General features: G+C 36.8%; 1 protein-coding gene across 6 annotated transcripts in view; it reads left to right on the top strand.

Moving 5' to 3' along the window:
- G2E3 (G2/M-phase specific E3 ubiquitin protein ligase) overlaps positions 1-17,236 on the top strand; it is a 123,723-nt gene that overhangs the window by 57,480 nt on the left and 49,007 nt on the right. For 4 of the 6 annotated variants that reach the window (XM_077127041.1, XM_077127039.1, XM_077127038.1 and 1 more), the window contains one exon: positions 5,365-5,405. The exons of the other annotated variants lie outside the window; for them this stretch is intronic. In XM_077127041.1, coding sequence (XP_076983156.1) covers positions 5,369-5,405 — 37 coding nt within the window. In that variant the 5' untranslated portion in view covers positions 5,365-5,368. The remainder of the gene's footprint in view (positions 1-5,364; positions 5,406-17,236) is intronic. 6 annotated transcript variants of the gene reach the window in all.

The following is a 17,236-nucleotide window of genomic DNA, read 5'->3' as shown; positions in this document are numbered from 1 at the left end:
TTCCGGGTTTTCGACGTATAGTATCATATCGTCTGCAAACAGTGATAGTTTTACTTCTTCCTTTCCAATTTTGATGCCTTGTATTTCTTTTTCTTTTCTAATTGCTCTGGCTAGAACCTCCAACACGATGTTGAATAATAGTGGTGATAGTGGACATCCTTGTCTTGTTCCTGATCTTCGGGGGAAAGTTTTCAATTTTTCCCCATTGAGGATGATATTAGCTGTGGGTTTTTCATATATTCCCTCCATCATTTTATGGAAGTTCCCTTGTATTCCTATCCTTTGAAGTTTTTTCAACAGGAAAGGATGTTGAATCTTGTCAAATGCCTTCTCTGCATCAATTGAGATGATTATGTGATTTTTCTGCTTTGATTTGTTGATATGGTGTATTACATTAATTGATTTTCTTATGTTGAACCATCCTTGCATACCTGGGATGAATCCTACTTGGTCATGATATATAATTCTTTTAATGTGTTGTTGGATGCGATTTACTAGAATTTTATTGAGGATTTTTGCATCTATATTCATTAAAGAGATTGGTCTGTAGTTTTCTTTTTTTGTAATATCTTTGCCTGGTTTTGGTATGAGGGTGATGTTGGCTTCATAGAATGAATTAGGTTGTTTTCCCTCCAGTTCGATTATTTTGAAGAGTTTGAGGAGAGTTGTTACTAATTCTTTCTGGAATGTTTGATAGAATTCACATGTGAAGCCGTCTGGTCCTGGACTTTTCTTTTTAGGAAGCTTTTGAATGACTGATTCAATTTCTTTACTTCTGATTGGTTTGTTGAGGTCATCTTTGTCTTCTTGAGTCAAAGTTGGTTGTTCATGTCTTTCCAGGAACCCGTCCATTTCCTCTAAATTGTTGTATTTATTAGCGTAAAGTTGTTCATAGTATCCTGTTATTACCTCCTTTATTTCTGTGAGGTCAGTAGTTATGTCTCCTCTTCCATTTCTGATCTTATTTATTTGCGTCCTCTCTCTTCTTCTTTTTGTCAATCTTGCTAATGGCCCATCAATCTTATTGATTTTCTCATAGAACCAACTTCTGGCCTTATTGATTTTCTCTATTGTTTTCATGTTTTCAATTTCATTTATTTCTGCTCTAATCTTTGTTATTTCTTTCCTTTTGCTTGCTTTGGGATTAGTTTGCTGTTCTTTCTCCAGTTCTTCCAAATGGACAGTTAATTCCTGAATTTTTGCCTTTTCTTCTTTTCTGATATAGGCATTTAGGGCAATAAATTTCCCTCTTAGCACTGCTTTTGCTGCATCCCATAAGTTTTGATATGTTGTGTTTTCATTTTCATTCGCCTCGAGGTATTTGCTAATTTCTCTAGCAATTTTTTCTTTGACCCACTTGTTGTTTAGGAGTGTGTTGTTGAGTCTCCACATATTTGTGAATTTTCTGGCACTCCGCCTATTATTGATTTCCAACTTCATTCCTTTATGATCTGAGAAAGTGTTGTGTTTGATTTCAATCTTTTTAAATTTGTTAAGACTTGCTTTGTGATCCAGCATATGGTCTATCTTTGAGAATGATCCATGAGCACTTGAGAAAAAGGTGTATCCTGCTGTTGTGGGATGTAATGTCCTATAAATGTCTGTTAAGTCAAGCTCATTTATAGTAATATTCAGATTCTCTATTTCTTTATTGATCCTCTGTCTAGATGTTCTGTCCATTGATGAGAGTGGTGAATTGAAGTCTCCAACTATTATGGTATATGAGTCTATTTCCCTTTTCAGTGTTTGCAGTGTATTCCTCACGTATTTTGGGGCATTCTGGTTCGGTGCGTAAATATTTATGATTGTTATGTCTTTTTGTTTTATTGTTCCTTTTATTAGTAGATAGTGTCCTTCTTTGTCTCTTTTAACTGTTTTGCATTTGAAGTCTAATTTGTTGGATATTAGTATAGCCACTCCTGCTCTTTTCTGGTTGTTATTTGCGTGAAATATCTTTTCCCAACCTTTCACTTTCAACCTATGTTTATCTTTGGGTCTAACATGTGTTTCCTGTAGACAGCATATAGAAGGATCCTGTTTTTTAATCCATTCTGCCAGTCTATGTCTTTTGATTGGGGAATTCAGTCCATTGAGATTTAGTGTTATTACTGTTTGGATAATATTTTCCTCTACCATTTTGCCTTTTGTATTATATATATCATATCTGACTTTCCTTCTTTCTACACTCTTCTCCATACCTCTCTTTTCTGTCTTTTTGTATCTGACTCTAGTGCTCCCTTTAGTATTTCTTGCAGAGCTGGTCTCTTGGTCACAAATTCTCTCAGTGACATTTTGTCTGAGAATGTTTTAATTTCTCCCTTATTTTTGAAGGATAATTTTGCTGGATATAGGAGTCTTGGTTGGCAGTTTTTCTCTTTTAGTAATTTAAATATATCATCCCACTGTCTTCTAGCTTCCATGGTTTCTGCTGAGAAATCTACACATAGTCTTATTAGGTTTCCCTTGTATGTGATGGATTGTTTTTCTTTTGCTGCTTTCAAGATCCTCTCTTTCTCTTTGACCTCTGACATTCTAACTAGTAAGTGTCTTGGAGAACGCCTATTTGGGTCTAATCTCTTTGGGGTGCGCTGCACTTCTTGGATCTGTAATTTCAGGTCTTTCATAAGAGTTGGGAAATTTTCAGTGATAATTTCTTCCATTAGTTTTTCTCCTCCTTTTCCCTTCTCTTCTCCTTCTGGGACACCCACAACACGTATATTTGTGCGGTTCATATTGTCCTTGAGTTCCCTGATACCCTGTTCAAATTTTTCTATTCTTTTCCTGATAGATTCTGTTTCTTTTTGGAATTCAGATGTTCCGTCCTCCAAATCACTAATTCTATCTTCTTTCTCTTTAAATCTATAATTGTAGGTATCCATTGTTTTTTCCATCTTTTCTCCTTTATCCTTCACTTCCATAAGTTCTGTGATTTGTTTTTTCAGTTTTTCTATTTCTTCTTTATGTTCAGGCCACGTCCTCTTGATGTCCTCCCTCAATTTATCGATTTCATTTTTGAAGAGGTTTTCCATTTCTGTTCGTATATTCAGCATTAGTTGTCTCAGCTCTTGTATCTCATTTGAACTATTGGTTTGTTCCTTTGACTTGGCCATATTCTCAACCTCTTAGCGTGGACAGTTATCTTCTGCTACTGGCGTCTGGACATTTAGTCAGATTTTCCTCGGTGTCAGACCCAACAAGGTTGTAAGATTTTTCTGTTAAATCTCTGGGTTCTGTTTTTCTTATCCTGCCCAGTAGGTGGCGCTCGTGGCACACGTTTGTCTCAAGTGTTTGGAATGGATCCCCCCGGTTACCGATCTCCGCGGCCTAGGGTTTTCCGATCCAATTCTCTCCGTTGGTTCCAGGGCCGCGCGTAGTGGGGGCGTCAGCCGCCATGGCTTGAGGGGACCCTGTGGCTGGTCTTCGGCCGCAGCGGGCCTGGGGAATTCACCACCGGACCAGGATGTCCCCCGCGGGGGAGGGGCGTTGGTCATAGGACGCTGTGGCCTGGGAAATTCCCCCCCGGACCAGGAATCTGCCCGCGGGGAGGGGGGCCACCGCGGCTTGGATAGCCCTCTGATCCGAGACTCGTAGCCGCGGACTCGAAGCCGAGACTCGAAGCCGCCCGCAAAAGAGGGGCACCGACCACCTCGGCTTGGGAAACTTGCCTCTCCGAGACTCTCAGCCGGCCCGGGAAGGAGGGAGGGAGTAGCTCCGACCGCCGCAGCTGCCACTGCTCGGGAAATCGTGCGCCGCTCGGGGATCTGACCGCAGCCGAGTCTCGCAGTCCGACTAGCCAGTCCAGACTGGGGTACACTTTGTGTCCATTTCCTGCTGTAGCCCCAGGAGCTGTTCTGCACTGTTTCAGTTCACCTAGTAGTTGCTTTGGAGGAGGAGGAACTAAGACGCATGTACCTTACTAAGCCGCCATCTTGGAACCAGTCCTGGAATGATTTCTTGGCTTACAGTTTCCTCTTCTCTGGAATGACTCCAACAGCAGAATTCTCTCCTTTGTTCAAGAAAGGCCAATATGTTAGAAACACCTGTCAGCTGGGTAATCATATGGCTGGCATCTGCTGGTCACTTGCTTCTGGGCTCAATGGTTTTCAGCCTTTGTTCTGATGATGCTTTCATCAAATTCCACACTCAGGTTCTTTATCAGTCTAGAAAAGGTAACATTTTCATGGAGGACTCTCCTTTAATGCAGCTGAAAGTGTGATCAGTCTCAGTCTCAGGCATGAATAAGAAGCAATTTACTCCCATGCACGTGGCCCAAGTACTCCCTGCACCTACTTTTGATGTAACTTAATATAACAGCTTTTCAAATAGGCTATTCATATGCACTTGGTAAAATGAACTTTTGTGGTAATAAAATATTATTCTTCCTCTAGTCTTTTGGCACTAGAGAAGAGTTAGGAAAAAAGTTATATTTCAGTGATGAATTTTAATTTTATTTGTTTAAGTAGTGAAGTGTAAGGTGAGGGGCAAATCACTAATTAGTGGTTCTCAAACAGTCTCTCCCATTTGTAACTATTTTGGAATACTTACTAATATAACCTAACTACGTACATCAAGAATAAATATAAAAGATATATAAATATAAAGGATATATAGCGTAAAAGACATTTATAAAATATAAAATGTCTTTTAAAAGACATTCATAAAATGTCTTTCAGTATGTAAATGTTTGAGCACTACTGTACTAGAAGATAAAATGAGGCAGTTAGATGCTTGCAGCTCTATATAGAATCCCTGTGAATACAACAGCCACAAATATAGACTGATGAAAGATTATTGTATAGACTTCTTAAATATGAATGACACTGGTATTGGTGATGTGATTTTCCTAAACAATGAATAATTCTTGGGAAAGTTTTGAACAAAAAATTACAAGTTCTGGAGCAATAATTTTTAACCTAAACTAGCAAGTTAAGACTTGATGTTTATCTTTAAAATGGGATTAGTTTCTAGGTTCATGTTATGTGTAAGTTTTTGTTGTTGTTTTACCTACTTGAATGTCCAGCTGGAAATTTGAAGGTCTAGATTGTTTGTTGTGTAAACCTGTTCAATGTCTTGCGGGATGTCCCGTACTCTTCCTGGCCCCTTTCCACTAAATACCAGTTGTCCACTTATCATTTTGACAATTATAAAATACTTCCTTCAAATTTAAAAATGTCCCAGATTTTACCAGCCTTGTAGTAAAAAGAAAACTGGTCTTAAATATGTGAAAAGTGAGGAAATTTGAGTACTAGAGAAAGAAATGATTAAGTGACTTATTTGTAATCATGCATTGAATAAATTAAAGTAGATAATTTAAGAGTTTAAAAAATGAAGATGGCTATATTGATATGTTTTTATTTTTCCTAGTAAAATGAATGAAAATAAGTCTGGTGGCTCACAGAACCTTGGTAAGTATATTTGAAGTATTTTTAATAAAATTTAATACAATTTAAAATATTGATATATCTTACTCCTACTTTTTAATTATGACAAATATTTTTAGAATACTACTCAAACAATAGGAATGAATTATTTGATTCATGCTCAGTTTTTATATCTATGCACTAGAGTATAATATTGGGTGTTCAATTCAGCAATCTGCTGTAAGAGGACTGTTAATGGCCAAATTTTATTTGCCTCCTGTATATGTATTTATAGGATATGGTTTATATCTGAATAAAGCAGTCTTATTTATTTAATAAATACGATATTTTCACTTATTTTAAATTATTTTTTCTTATGAAAGGAAAAATACTGTTGAGAACTATTCAAACAATACACAAAAATTTAACATGAAAGGGAAAACTTTCCCCCTTACTGCTCTTGATCTCTTCTTGAATAGAAGTAGTGCCTTATTTTTTAACTTTTTGTTTTGTTATTATTTCAAATGTTCAGGACAGTTGAAAAATAATATAAAACTCATACAGAGAATTCTAATGTAGATGCCTGGATCCACCAACTTTTTACCTCTGCCACATTTGCTGTAGGTATCATACTATTAAAACACTTTTTGTTTGTTTTGTTTCTGGAGGTCCTGTTGGGATGAAAGCCATCACTTTTAAAAAAATATTTACTTTTTACAAATTTTTTCTTTAAGAAAACAATATACTTAGAACCACGAACAATGGATATCTTAGGTAGCTTAACCATTAGTGTATTTAAATAAAGTATCAATATAATCATTGTAGAGCCTGTATTTGCACAGTAAGTTTCATAAACCAATTTAAAATCAAGGCAACCGGGAAAAAAATCTACATATTCAGATAGCAGAGTTCTTAAATTTCTAAGTATTAAAAGCTAACTGAGATACCATTTGATCAGTTGTCAAAACTGTGAATGTTTTCAAAATATCAAGTAGAACGCTCTTACAGATATCTGCATTGCTATACTAATGACCCTAAATGCTTTCCTGATTTCAGGAAAATATAAGATACAAATATTTTTACAATTAACATATGCAAATCTTAACCATCTAAAATGGATATCTTAGTTAACTTATCCATAGACATATTAAAAAAAGTAAATAATCATTGTAAAGCTTGTTTATACAACATGTTTCTAAACCAATTTAAAATTAAAGCAAGGAAGAAAAAATCTATAAATACAGATGTTAGTTTACTTGAATTCTAAATATTAAACACCATCTTAAATACCATTTGATTAACTATCAAAAGTGTGTGTGTTGGGCGGTGCAATGATGGCTCAGTGGCAGAATTCTCACCTGCCATGCTGGAGACCCAGCTTTGATTCCTGGTGCCTGCCCCTGCCAAAAAAAAAAAATAAAAAGAGAGAGAGAAAAAAGGAAAAACTGTACATTCTCAAAATATCAAATAAAAAATTATTACAGATATCCTCTTTGCTATAGTAGTGAGCTATGTTACTTAATATTTTCAAATTTTTTATTTCAGGAATTTATTTTTATCTACGATTACTATAACTGCCTATAGTTTTATTTTTAACTGGTTTTTACTTGTAAAATATAATGCATATATACAAGGAAAAGAAAGAAAAAAAGCAATAATTTTCAGAGCACATTCAACAAGCAGCTGCAGAACAGTTCCCAGAGTTTGTCATGGACTACCATGCCCTCAACTCAGATTTTTCCTTCTAGCTGCTCCAAAACACTGGCACTTTATCAGAGTCATAATAATGAAATCATACAGTATGTATCCTTTTGTTTCTGACTTACTTCACTCAGCATTATGTCCTCAAGATTCGACATTGTCTTGTGTTTTGGGATGTCATTTTGTCTAAATGCTGCATAATATTCCATTGTATGTTTATACCAACATTTTGTTTATCCAGTCCTCTGTTGATGGGCACCTAGATTGTTTCCATCTCTTGGCAATTGTGAATAGTGCCTCTGTGAATATCAGTGTGCAAATGTCTGTTTGTGTCATTGCACTCAACTCTTCTGTATTGGTATTGCCGGCTCATAGGGCAACTCAGTATTTAGTTTTCTGAGGAATCGTCAAACTGATTTCCACAGTGGCTACACCATTTTACATTCCCACCAACAGTGAATAAGTGCTTCCAATTTCTCCACATCCTCTCCAACATTTATAGTTTCCTGTTTGTTTAATAGCAGCCATTCTTAAACTTGTGAGGTAATAGCTCATGTTATCTTAATTAGCATTTCTCGTATAGCCAATGAGGATGAGCAGCTCTTCATATGCTTTTTAGCCATCTACATTTGCTCTTTAGAAAAGTGCCTATTTACTTCCTCTGCCCATTTTATAATTGGGTTGTTTGCTCTTTTGTTGAGCTGTATAATTTCTTAATGTACATAAGATATCAAGCCTTTATCCAATATGTGGTTTCCAAATATTTTCTCCCATTGTGTTGGCTGTCTCTTCACTTTTTAATAAAGTCCTTTGAGGCACCAAAGCTCTTGATCTTAAGGAGTTCTTGTTTGTCTATTTTTTCTTTCACAGCTTGTGCTTTAGATATAAAGCTTAAGAAGCTATCTCCTATTACTAGACATTGAAGATGTTCCCCTACAGTTTTTTCAAGAAGTTTTATGGTATTGTCTCTTATATTTAGGTCTTCGAGCCATTTTGAAGTAATTTTTGTATAGGGTATAAGGTAGGGGTTCTCTTTCATTCTTTTGGCTATTGAAATCCAGTTCTCCATGCCCATTTATTGAAAAAGACTGTTCTGTCCCAGTTCAGTGGATTTGGGGGCCAATTGCAGATCAAATTTCTGTAAATTTTGTGGTCAATCTCTGCATTCTCAATTCTATTCCACTGGTCAGTCCTTCTGTCTTTGTGCAGTACCATGCTGTTTTGACAACTGTGGCTTTTAAGTAAGCTTTAAAGTCAGGAAGTGATAGACCTCCCAGTTCGGTCTTTGTTTTTATGATATTTTTAGCTATTCAAGGTCTCTTTCCCTTCCACATAAATTTGATAACCAGTTTTTTCAAGTCTTCAAAGTAGGTAGTTGGGATTTTTATGGTATTGCATTGAATCTGTAGATCAGGTTTGGGTGAAATTGACATCTTGACCATATTCAACCTTGAGGAATTGACATCTTGACCATATTCAACCTTCCTATCCATGAACATGGGTTGTCTTTCCATCTGTTTAGGTCATTTTTATTTCTTTAAGCAATTTTTTTGTAATTTTCTGTGTATAAGCCCTTGACATCCCTGGTTAGGCTTATTCTAGATGGCTAATTCTCCTGGTTGCTATTCTGAATGGAATTTTTTTCTTTAGTTGTCTCCTCAGATAGGAGGAGACAGCTATCTTTCTGCTTATATATAGAAACATTTACTAATTTTTGTACATTAATCTTGTATTCTGCCACTTTGCTGCATTTATTAGCTCAAGTAGTTTAACTGTAGATTTCTCAGAGCTTTTTAAGTATAGGATCAAGTCATCTGCAAATAATGAAAGTTTTACTTCTTCCCTTCCTATTTGGATGCCTTTTATTTCTTTCTCCTGCTAATTGTTACAATTAGTACTTCTAATACAATGTTGAATAATAGTAGTGGCAGTGGGCATCCTTGTCTCATCCTCCATCTCAAGGGGAATACTTTGTTTCTCACCATTAGGTATGATGCTGGCTATGGGTTTTTCATATATGCCCTTTATGATATTGAGAAGGTTTCCTTCGATTCCTTACTTTTGAAGTGTTTCTATCAGGAAAGGATGCTGTATTTTGTCTAATGCTTTTTCAGCATCAGTTGATAATGATCATGTGATTTTTTTCCCTTTTGGTTTGTTAATGTGCCATTATTACATTGATTGATTTTCTTTGTTGCACCACCCTTGCATTCCTGATAGAACCCCACTTGATCATGCTGTATAATTCTTTTAATGTGGCGTTGGATACAATTTGCTTGTATTTTGTTAAGAATTTTCACATTATGTTCATTAGGAAGATTGGTCTGTAATTTTATTTTCTTGTATCGTCTTTATCCAATTTTGGCATTAGAGTGATATTAGCTTCATAAAATGAGTTAGGTAGTATTCCTTTTTCTTCAGTTTTTTGGAAGAGTTTGAGCAGGATTGGTGTCAGTTCTTTTTGAAAAGTTTGATAGAATTCTCCTATGAAGCCATCATGTCCTAGGCTTTTTTTTGTCATTGGAAAATTTTTGGTGACTGATTGTATCTATTTGTAAGTGGTTTGTTAAGATCTTCTATTTTTCCTCAAGTCATTCGTGTGTTTCTAGGAATTTGTCCATTTCATCTAAGTTATCTAGTTTGTTGGCATATAGTTGTTCATAATATTGTCTTATGATTATTTAAACTTCTTCATGATCTGTGGTAACAACCCCCCTCTCATTTCTGATTTTATTTATTTGCATCCTTTCTCTTTTCTTCTTTGTTAGTCTAGCTAGGGGACCATCAATTTTATTAATTTTTTTCACAGAACCGACTTGTAGTTTTGTTGATTCTTGCCATTGTTTTATTTTTCTGCGGTTTATTTCTGCTTTAGTCTTTATATTTCTCTTCTTTTATTTGCTTTGGGATTAGTTTGCTGTTCTTTCTCTAAATTCTCCAGGTGAACAGTTAAATCCTCAAGTTTTCTTGTTCTTGTCTTTTAATATAGGCATTTAAGGCAATAAATTTCCCTCTCAGCACTGCCTTTGCTGCATCTATAAGTTTTGATATGTTGTAGTCTCATTATCATTTGTTTCCAGATACTGATTTCTCTTGCAATTTCTTCGTTGACCCACTGATTAAGAGTGTGTTTTTAATCTCCATATGTTTGGACAAGCTCTGATTCTTTGGTCATTATTAATTGCCAACTTTATTTCATTGTGATCAGAGAAAGTGCTTAAGATGATTTCAATCTTATTAAATTTATAGAGACTCAGTTTATGTTCTAGTGTATGATTTATCCTGGAGAACATTCCATATGTACTAGAAAAGAATGTGTTTCCTGGTATTTGGGGATATAATGATCTATATATGTATATTAGATTGAATTCATGTATCTTATTGTTTAGATTCTCTATTTCCTTGTTGATCCTCTGTGTAGTTGTTCTGTCTATACAGAGAGTGGTGTTTTGAAGTTACCCACTATTACTGTTGATATGTCTTTAGCTTCCTTCAGTTTTTCCAATATGTGCCTCATGTGCTTAGGAGCTCCTTGATTGGGACCATACATATTTATGATTGTTATTTCTTCCTGGTGAATTGTCCTTTTTATTGGTATGTATTGTCCTTTCTCTCTTATAATGTCTTTACATTTAAAGTCTATTTTGTCTGATATTAGTATTGCTACTCCTGCTTTCTTTTGGCTACGGCTTGTATAGAAGATCTTTTTCCATTCTTTCACTTTCAGTCTTACTGTGTCCTTGAGTCTAAGATATGTCTCTTGTAAACAGATACAGATGGATTATGGTTTTTGATCCATTCTATCAGTCTGTATCTTTTAATTGGTAAGTTTAGTCCATTAACATTCAAAATAATTACTGTAAGAGCAGTTCTTAATTCTGTCCTTTAGTTTTTATTTGTCAGATCTGTGTATTATTTTCCTTCTCTCTCTCTCTTTTCCTTTATATTACCTTTACTTGTATTCCTCAATTCTGTGCCCTCCTCCAGACCTCCTTCTCCTGTCTTTTTTTTATTAGTTTACACAGCTCCCTTTAGTATTTTTTGTAGGACTGGTCTCTTGTTGACTTGTTCTCAATCTTTCTTTATCTTTGAAGATTTTAAACTCTCCCTCAGTTTGAAGGATAACTTGGCTGGATTAAGAATTCTTGGTTGAAAGTCTTTCTCATTCAGGATCTTAAACATATACCACTGCCTTCTTGCTTCCATTGTGCCTCTTAAGTAGTCTGAAGTCAGTCTTATTTGTTTTCCCTTGTATGTAGTAGATTGTTTTTCTCATGCTGCTTTCAGGACTTTCCTTTTCTCTTCAACACCTGACAGACTGATTAGTATGTGTCTTGGAGTGGGCTTGTTCAGATTTATTCTATTTGGAGTTCTCTGGGCCTCTTTGTATGTATATTCGTTGACCCGACCCGCGGGACAGTCGAACCTGGACCTGAGGGAGGGAGCGAGAACAAATGGGACAAAAGACACAGAGAATGGAGACAAGACAGGATTCTGATCAAGTCTCAATTTATTGAGGGCAAATCCAGGGTATTTATCCAGTGGGATGGGGGAAGTGCCTTGTATCAGACGTTTAGCAGGTGATAGGCATTGCATGGTGGCTAGGCCAATCCGAAGAAACTAAAATAGCAAAGGTGGCTCAGCCGAGGCTAGTCAGCAGATTTCTGGGCAGAACAGAGCAGACATGAGAAAATAGAAACTTTACTTGAGATAAAAACTTAACTTGAGTTAGTATCCAAGATGGTGTTGGACCACAAGGTGGTCAATAGATGGCATCAGACACCAAGATGATGGCCGGCACACTGCCAGTGCCATAAACGGCTCCCCACAATTCGTGTCTTTTATAAGGGTTGGAAAGTTTTCTCCAATTTTATCTTCAACTAACTTTCCCAACACTTGGCCCTTCTCTTCTCCTTCTAGGACCCCAATAATTTTATACTTTTGGTGCCTCTTGTTGTCCATCATTTCCCTAAGATTCAGCTGCATTTTCCCCATCTTTCTTACTGCTTGTTCTTTTGTGTGCTTTAGTTTTATTGTTTTGTCTTCTTGTTCACTTATTTTTCCTTCTGCTTCTTTGAATCTGCTATTGTGTGTCTCCAGTATATTTTTTATTTGGTCTACTGTATCTTTTATTTCTGTGAGATCTGCCATTTTTCTATTTAACCTCCCAGTTCTTTTCTTCTTTATGCTTTTTATGTTTTTCTGATAGCCTTTATTTCTTTATAAATATCCTTGATTAGTTCCACATTCTGTGTCCCAACTGGAATTTTGATTTGGATATCTGGCTGGGCCGTTTCTGCTTGAATCTTCATGTGCTTTGTGATTTTCTGTTGTGTTCTGGGCATTCGTTTATCTTGATATGATTATTATGCAAGTTGGTTTCCGTCACACTTCTAAAATTTTATATTTACTTAGTTTTTGTTGAATGTTTACTTTTACACTTTGTTGATTACTCTCTGCCAAATCAAGGTCCGTATTTCATGTAGGGGTTACAGTTCAACTTAAGGATCTATTATAAGATAAGCCAGAAAAGTTAAAGGCTGGGAAAAGATATTTCATGCGAACAATAATCAGAAAAGAGCAGGAATAGCTATACTATTATCCAACAAATTAGACTTCAAATGTAAAACAGTTAAAAGAGACTAAGAGGACACTATGTGTTAATAAAAGGATAATTCAACAAGAAGACATAACAATCATAGATATTTATGCACTGAGCCAAAGTGCTCCAAAATACATAAGGCAAACACTGAAAGAGAAATAGACACATCTACCATAATAGTTGGAGATTTCAGTTCCCAGGTCTCATCAGTGGACAGAACATCTAGACACAGGATCAATAAAAAAACAGATTTGAATAATACAATAGACAAACTAGACTTAACAGACATTTATAGAACATTACACCCCACAACAGCAGGATACATCTTTTTCTCAAGTACTCATGGATCCTTCTGAAGGATATGCTGGGTCACTGTTTTAGTTTGCTTGCTGCCAGAATGCAATATGCCAGAAATGGAACAGCTTTAATTTTAAAAATAGAAATTTAATAACTTGCAAGTTAACAGTTTTTAGGCCATGGAAATGTCCAAATTAAAGCAAGTCTATAGAAATGTCCAACCTAAGGCATCCAGAAAAAGATCCTTGATTCAAGACGTCCGATGAAGTTCAGGGTTTCTCTCTTTCTCAAGTGGAAAAGCACATGGCAAACATGGTCAGAGTTTCTCTCTCAGCTGGAAGGGTACATGGCAAACACAGTGTCATCTGCTAGCTTCCTCTCCAGCTCTCCGGGAGGCATTTTCCTTCTTCATCTCCAAAAGTCACTGGCTGGTAGACTCTCTGCTTCATGGTTCTGCGGTGTTCTCTGCTGTGGCTTTCTCATGGCTCTGTTCTTCTCTGTTCTCTCTGAATTTCCTCCTTTCTCCAAAATGTTTCCTCTTTTATAGGATTCCAGTAAACTAATTAAGACCACCTGGAATGGGTGGAGACATGTCTCCACCTAATCCAGTTTAACAATCACTGTTGATTGAGTCACATTTCCAGGGAAATAATCTAATTAAAGTATCAAATATATAGTACTAAATAGGGATTAGAAGAAATGGTTGCCTTTGCAAAATGGGATTGGGATTAAAACATGGCTTTTCTAGGGTACATACATCCTTTCAAACAAGCATAGTTACAAAGCAAGTCTCAATAAATTTTGAAAGATTGAAATCATACAAAACACTTTCTTAGATCATAAAGGAATGAAGTTGGAGATTAGTAACAGGCAGAGGGCCAGAAAATTCACAAATATATGGAGGCTCAACAACACACTATTTTTTTTTATTAATTTAAAATTTTTTTTAAGCATAAGCAAAACACATACATTCTTACCATATGATCATTCCATTCTACATATATAATCAGTAATTCACAATATCATCACATAGTTGTATATTCATCATCATGATCATTTCTTAGAACATTTTCAACAACACACTCTTAAACTACTAGTGGGTCAAGGAAGAAATTATAAGAGAAATCAGTAAATATCTTGAGGCAAATGAAAACACAACATATCAAGATTTATGGGATGTAGTAAAAGCAGTGCTGAGAAGGAAATTTATTGCCTTAAATGCCTATATCAAAAAGAAGAAAGAGCAAAAATTCAGGAATTGGAGGGCCACGGTGGCTCAGCAGGCAAGAATGCTTGCCTGCCATGCCAGAGGACCCGGGTTCGATTCCTGATGCCTGCCCATGTAAAAAAAAATTCAGAAATTAACCTGTTCACTTGGAAGAACTAGAGATAGAACAGCAAACTAACCCCAAAGCAAGGTAGGCCAGGGTGCATGGGTACTCCAGTGGCAGAATGGATGACTACCAGGCAGAGACCTAACCTGAACTCCTAGCTTATGCATATACACACAAAATAATAATAATAATAATAATAATAATAATAATAACATAATAGTATAATAAAAATATGAAACACAAAAACAAGAAACACAACAAAATATTCATTGACAGTAGTAGGCACCAGAATCAAAAGGAGATAGCCCTAGACATACTGTGAGTGAAGTCAGGCCTGGTGCCCACCAGAGGGAGAGAAAATTTAAGAGAATAGTAATAGCAATACTATAAATAAATGAAATGGGGTGGAGCAGTGCTCAGTGGCAGAATTATTGCCTGCCATGCCGAAAACCTGGGTTCAATTCCTGGTGCCTGCCCATGTGAAAGAAAAATAATAAATTGAATAATAAAAAATAATATATGAAATAAAAAATAGAAAATGAGTACAACATATCTATAAATTTTTTTTTAAATAATGAAAAGGACAGTTATATTACTAACAAAAATGTATAGAAATAAAATGTTTTCAAAGGGGGAAAGTAAAAAATAATATTAAGATGAAAAAATTTTAAAATAGAAATAAAGACCTAGGCAGATGAGGTTAACTTGCCTGCATGTATCCCTTCTCACTGGCTGGTGGTAACTATGAGGCTCCTCCTCTCTCAAGCTCTCTACCCTCCCTGTCTATTGCAGCTGACCTGTACTTACTGTCTCTAGCCAACAAATGGTGGGCTCGAGTCTCCTCCCTCAGCCCTGTCCCTCCTGGCCCGAGCACCTTGAGGTCCACGTGCTCAGCAGGGGGGCTTTTCTGCTAGAGGGGCTCTCTGCCGGGGCAGGGCGGAGGGCTGCTCTGCCAGGGGCAGCTGACATGGGTCTCTGTCAGGGAACCACGAAGCTGACCAGTGCTTGGGAGATCAGCTGATATGCAGCATTAGTGGGCCTGCCAGACACCGCGACTGTGTGCCAGCTATTCCTGCACCAGACAGGGTGATCACTCCCCCGACCCAGAGTTCCCACCCTGCAGTGGACGATTGCCAGCCTCTGGGCTCCCTACAAGTGCTGCCCACTGTGACCATTTGGGGAGGTTTTCCCAGCCGGCAACTGTGCTGGCTGGAGCTGAGAAGGGTCAGTTCCCTCCAATTGCACCTCCCCACTGCACCACAGCCCACCCGATGGGGATCCCAGTCACCCAACCCACTCACTCTGCCCTGATCCTCCTCCCCCCAAAACTGCCTAAAGACCCTCCTAGACTACTCACACCCCAGGACCTGCAGTCCTGAAGATTTTCTCCCTGTCTTCTATCATGTTTCTTGGAGCAGGAGTGAACTCATTCCACTCCATCCACCATCTTCCTGGAAGCCCCAAAGTAGTCCCTTTTTTTTGCATGGGCAGGCACCAGGAATCAAACCTCGGTCTCTGACTTGGCAGGCTAGAACTCTGCCTGCTGAGCCACCGTGGCCCTACCCAAAACAGTCACTTTTGACCTTTGCTTTTAGTTGGCCTTTGCATTTATTAGTTATAAAGTGTCTATTGACTTGATACCATTGTAGATGAAGAATTTAAATTTGGTTTCATTATACTCTTCTGCCACTACTTCTCCTTCATCTACTCTTTTTTAGATCTCTATGTCTAAAATTTAAGTATCATACTTAAAACTCTATAAATTGACTGTCATTTAGAGAGTATCTGTTAACTCTGCATTGTGTTGAATAAGGATATTTGTGCTGCTAACCTCTCTCTACTTCCTGTTACTACCTCTGGACTTCTATCAGGTATGCTAATAGTGCTGAAACTTTTAATTTGTGGACTTCTTTTGTGCTTTCCTGATATAAATTCCATCTGTACTATAATTTACTTAGTATTTTTCCCAGTATTGATTAATCTGTTTACTTTATGAATGTGTTCAAGTGGGAACTTTATTTCATTATTATAATTGAAAGCAGCATCATTTGCCATAAAGAGAAGGTAATAGTAAAAATAAATGTAATTAAATAGAACACTTTTATTAATTTTTAAAATTAAAATTATAAACAATGAAGTAAAATAAAAACAAAAGTAATCTGCTTATGAAAATGAAGGCCTTAGACCTCTAGCCATTTTTCATCCAGGGCCTCTATACTGGGTGAAAGGAAGCAAGGTTAGAGTAGAAGAAATTGAAATCTGCAGTCTCACGGCGTATAGCTATGTTTCCCATCCAGGGTACATCCTGGGTACTACTTCTCTTCTATAGTTTCATTTAATTCCACACATCTCCCTTTCTCCCAAGAAGCTACATGGGTACTTACAGCTAATAGGTATAGGCACCAAGACTGAAGACGTTAAAGTGGGTCTTTGGGCCTATTATGACCAATATGAACAATTACTGAGTAAATGTGGAAGTAGTGTTTTTGTGTGGGAAAGGAAGGAGAGCCAAATGCTTACTAAAGAATTGGGAGTTCGGCTTTCAGTTAGTAGTTTCTCTCATTAACTTGAAAATGGGAAATATATTGAGAATATTTCAAAACATATTAAAAAATCAGCTCAGGCTGTTTCTTTCCAGTTCTAGAATTTATTTTGTAAGCAGCATGTTAACAAATACAGTACCTTTTCAACTCAATATTTAATCTTTCTTTTTTTTTTTTACATGGGCAGGCACTGGGAATTGAACCCGGGTCCTCGGGCATGGCAGGCAAGCACTCTTACCTGCTGAGCCACGGTGGCCTGCCCATCAATATTTATTCTTATTACATGTGTTAGTATACTAGCTGCTATAATAAGTAAATCCTGAACTCTTGGTTGGTTTAACAAACTGTATTACTTGCTGTGTTAGAATCAGCATGAGTTGGTTGGGGGAGATGGGGCAG

The sequence above is a fragment of the Tamandua tetradactyla genome, chromosome 14, assembly GCF_023851605.1.
Source record: "Tamandua tetradactyla isolate mTamTet1 chromosome 14, mTamTet1.pri, whole genome shotgun sequence".
NCBI classification, from domain to species: domain Eukaryota; kingdom Metazoa; phylum Chordata; class Mammalia; order Pilosa; family Myrmecophagidae; genus Tamandua; species Tamandua tetradactyla.
This window is presented reverse-complemented; position numbering and strand designations above follow the sequence as displayed.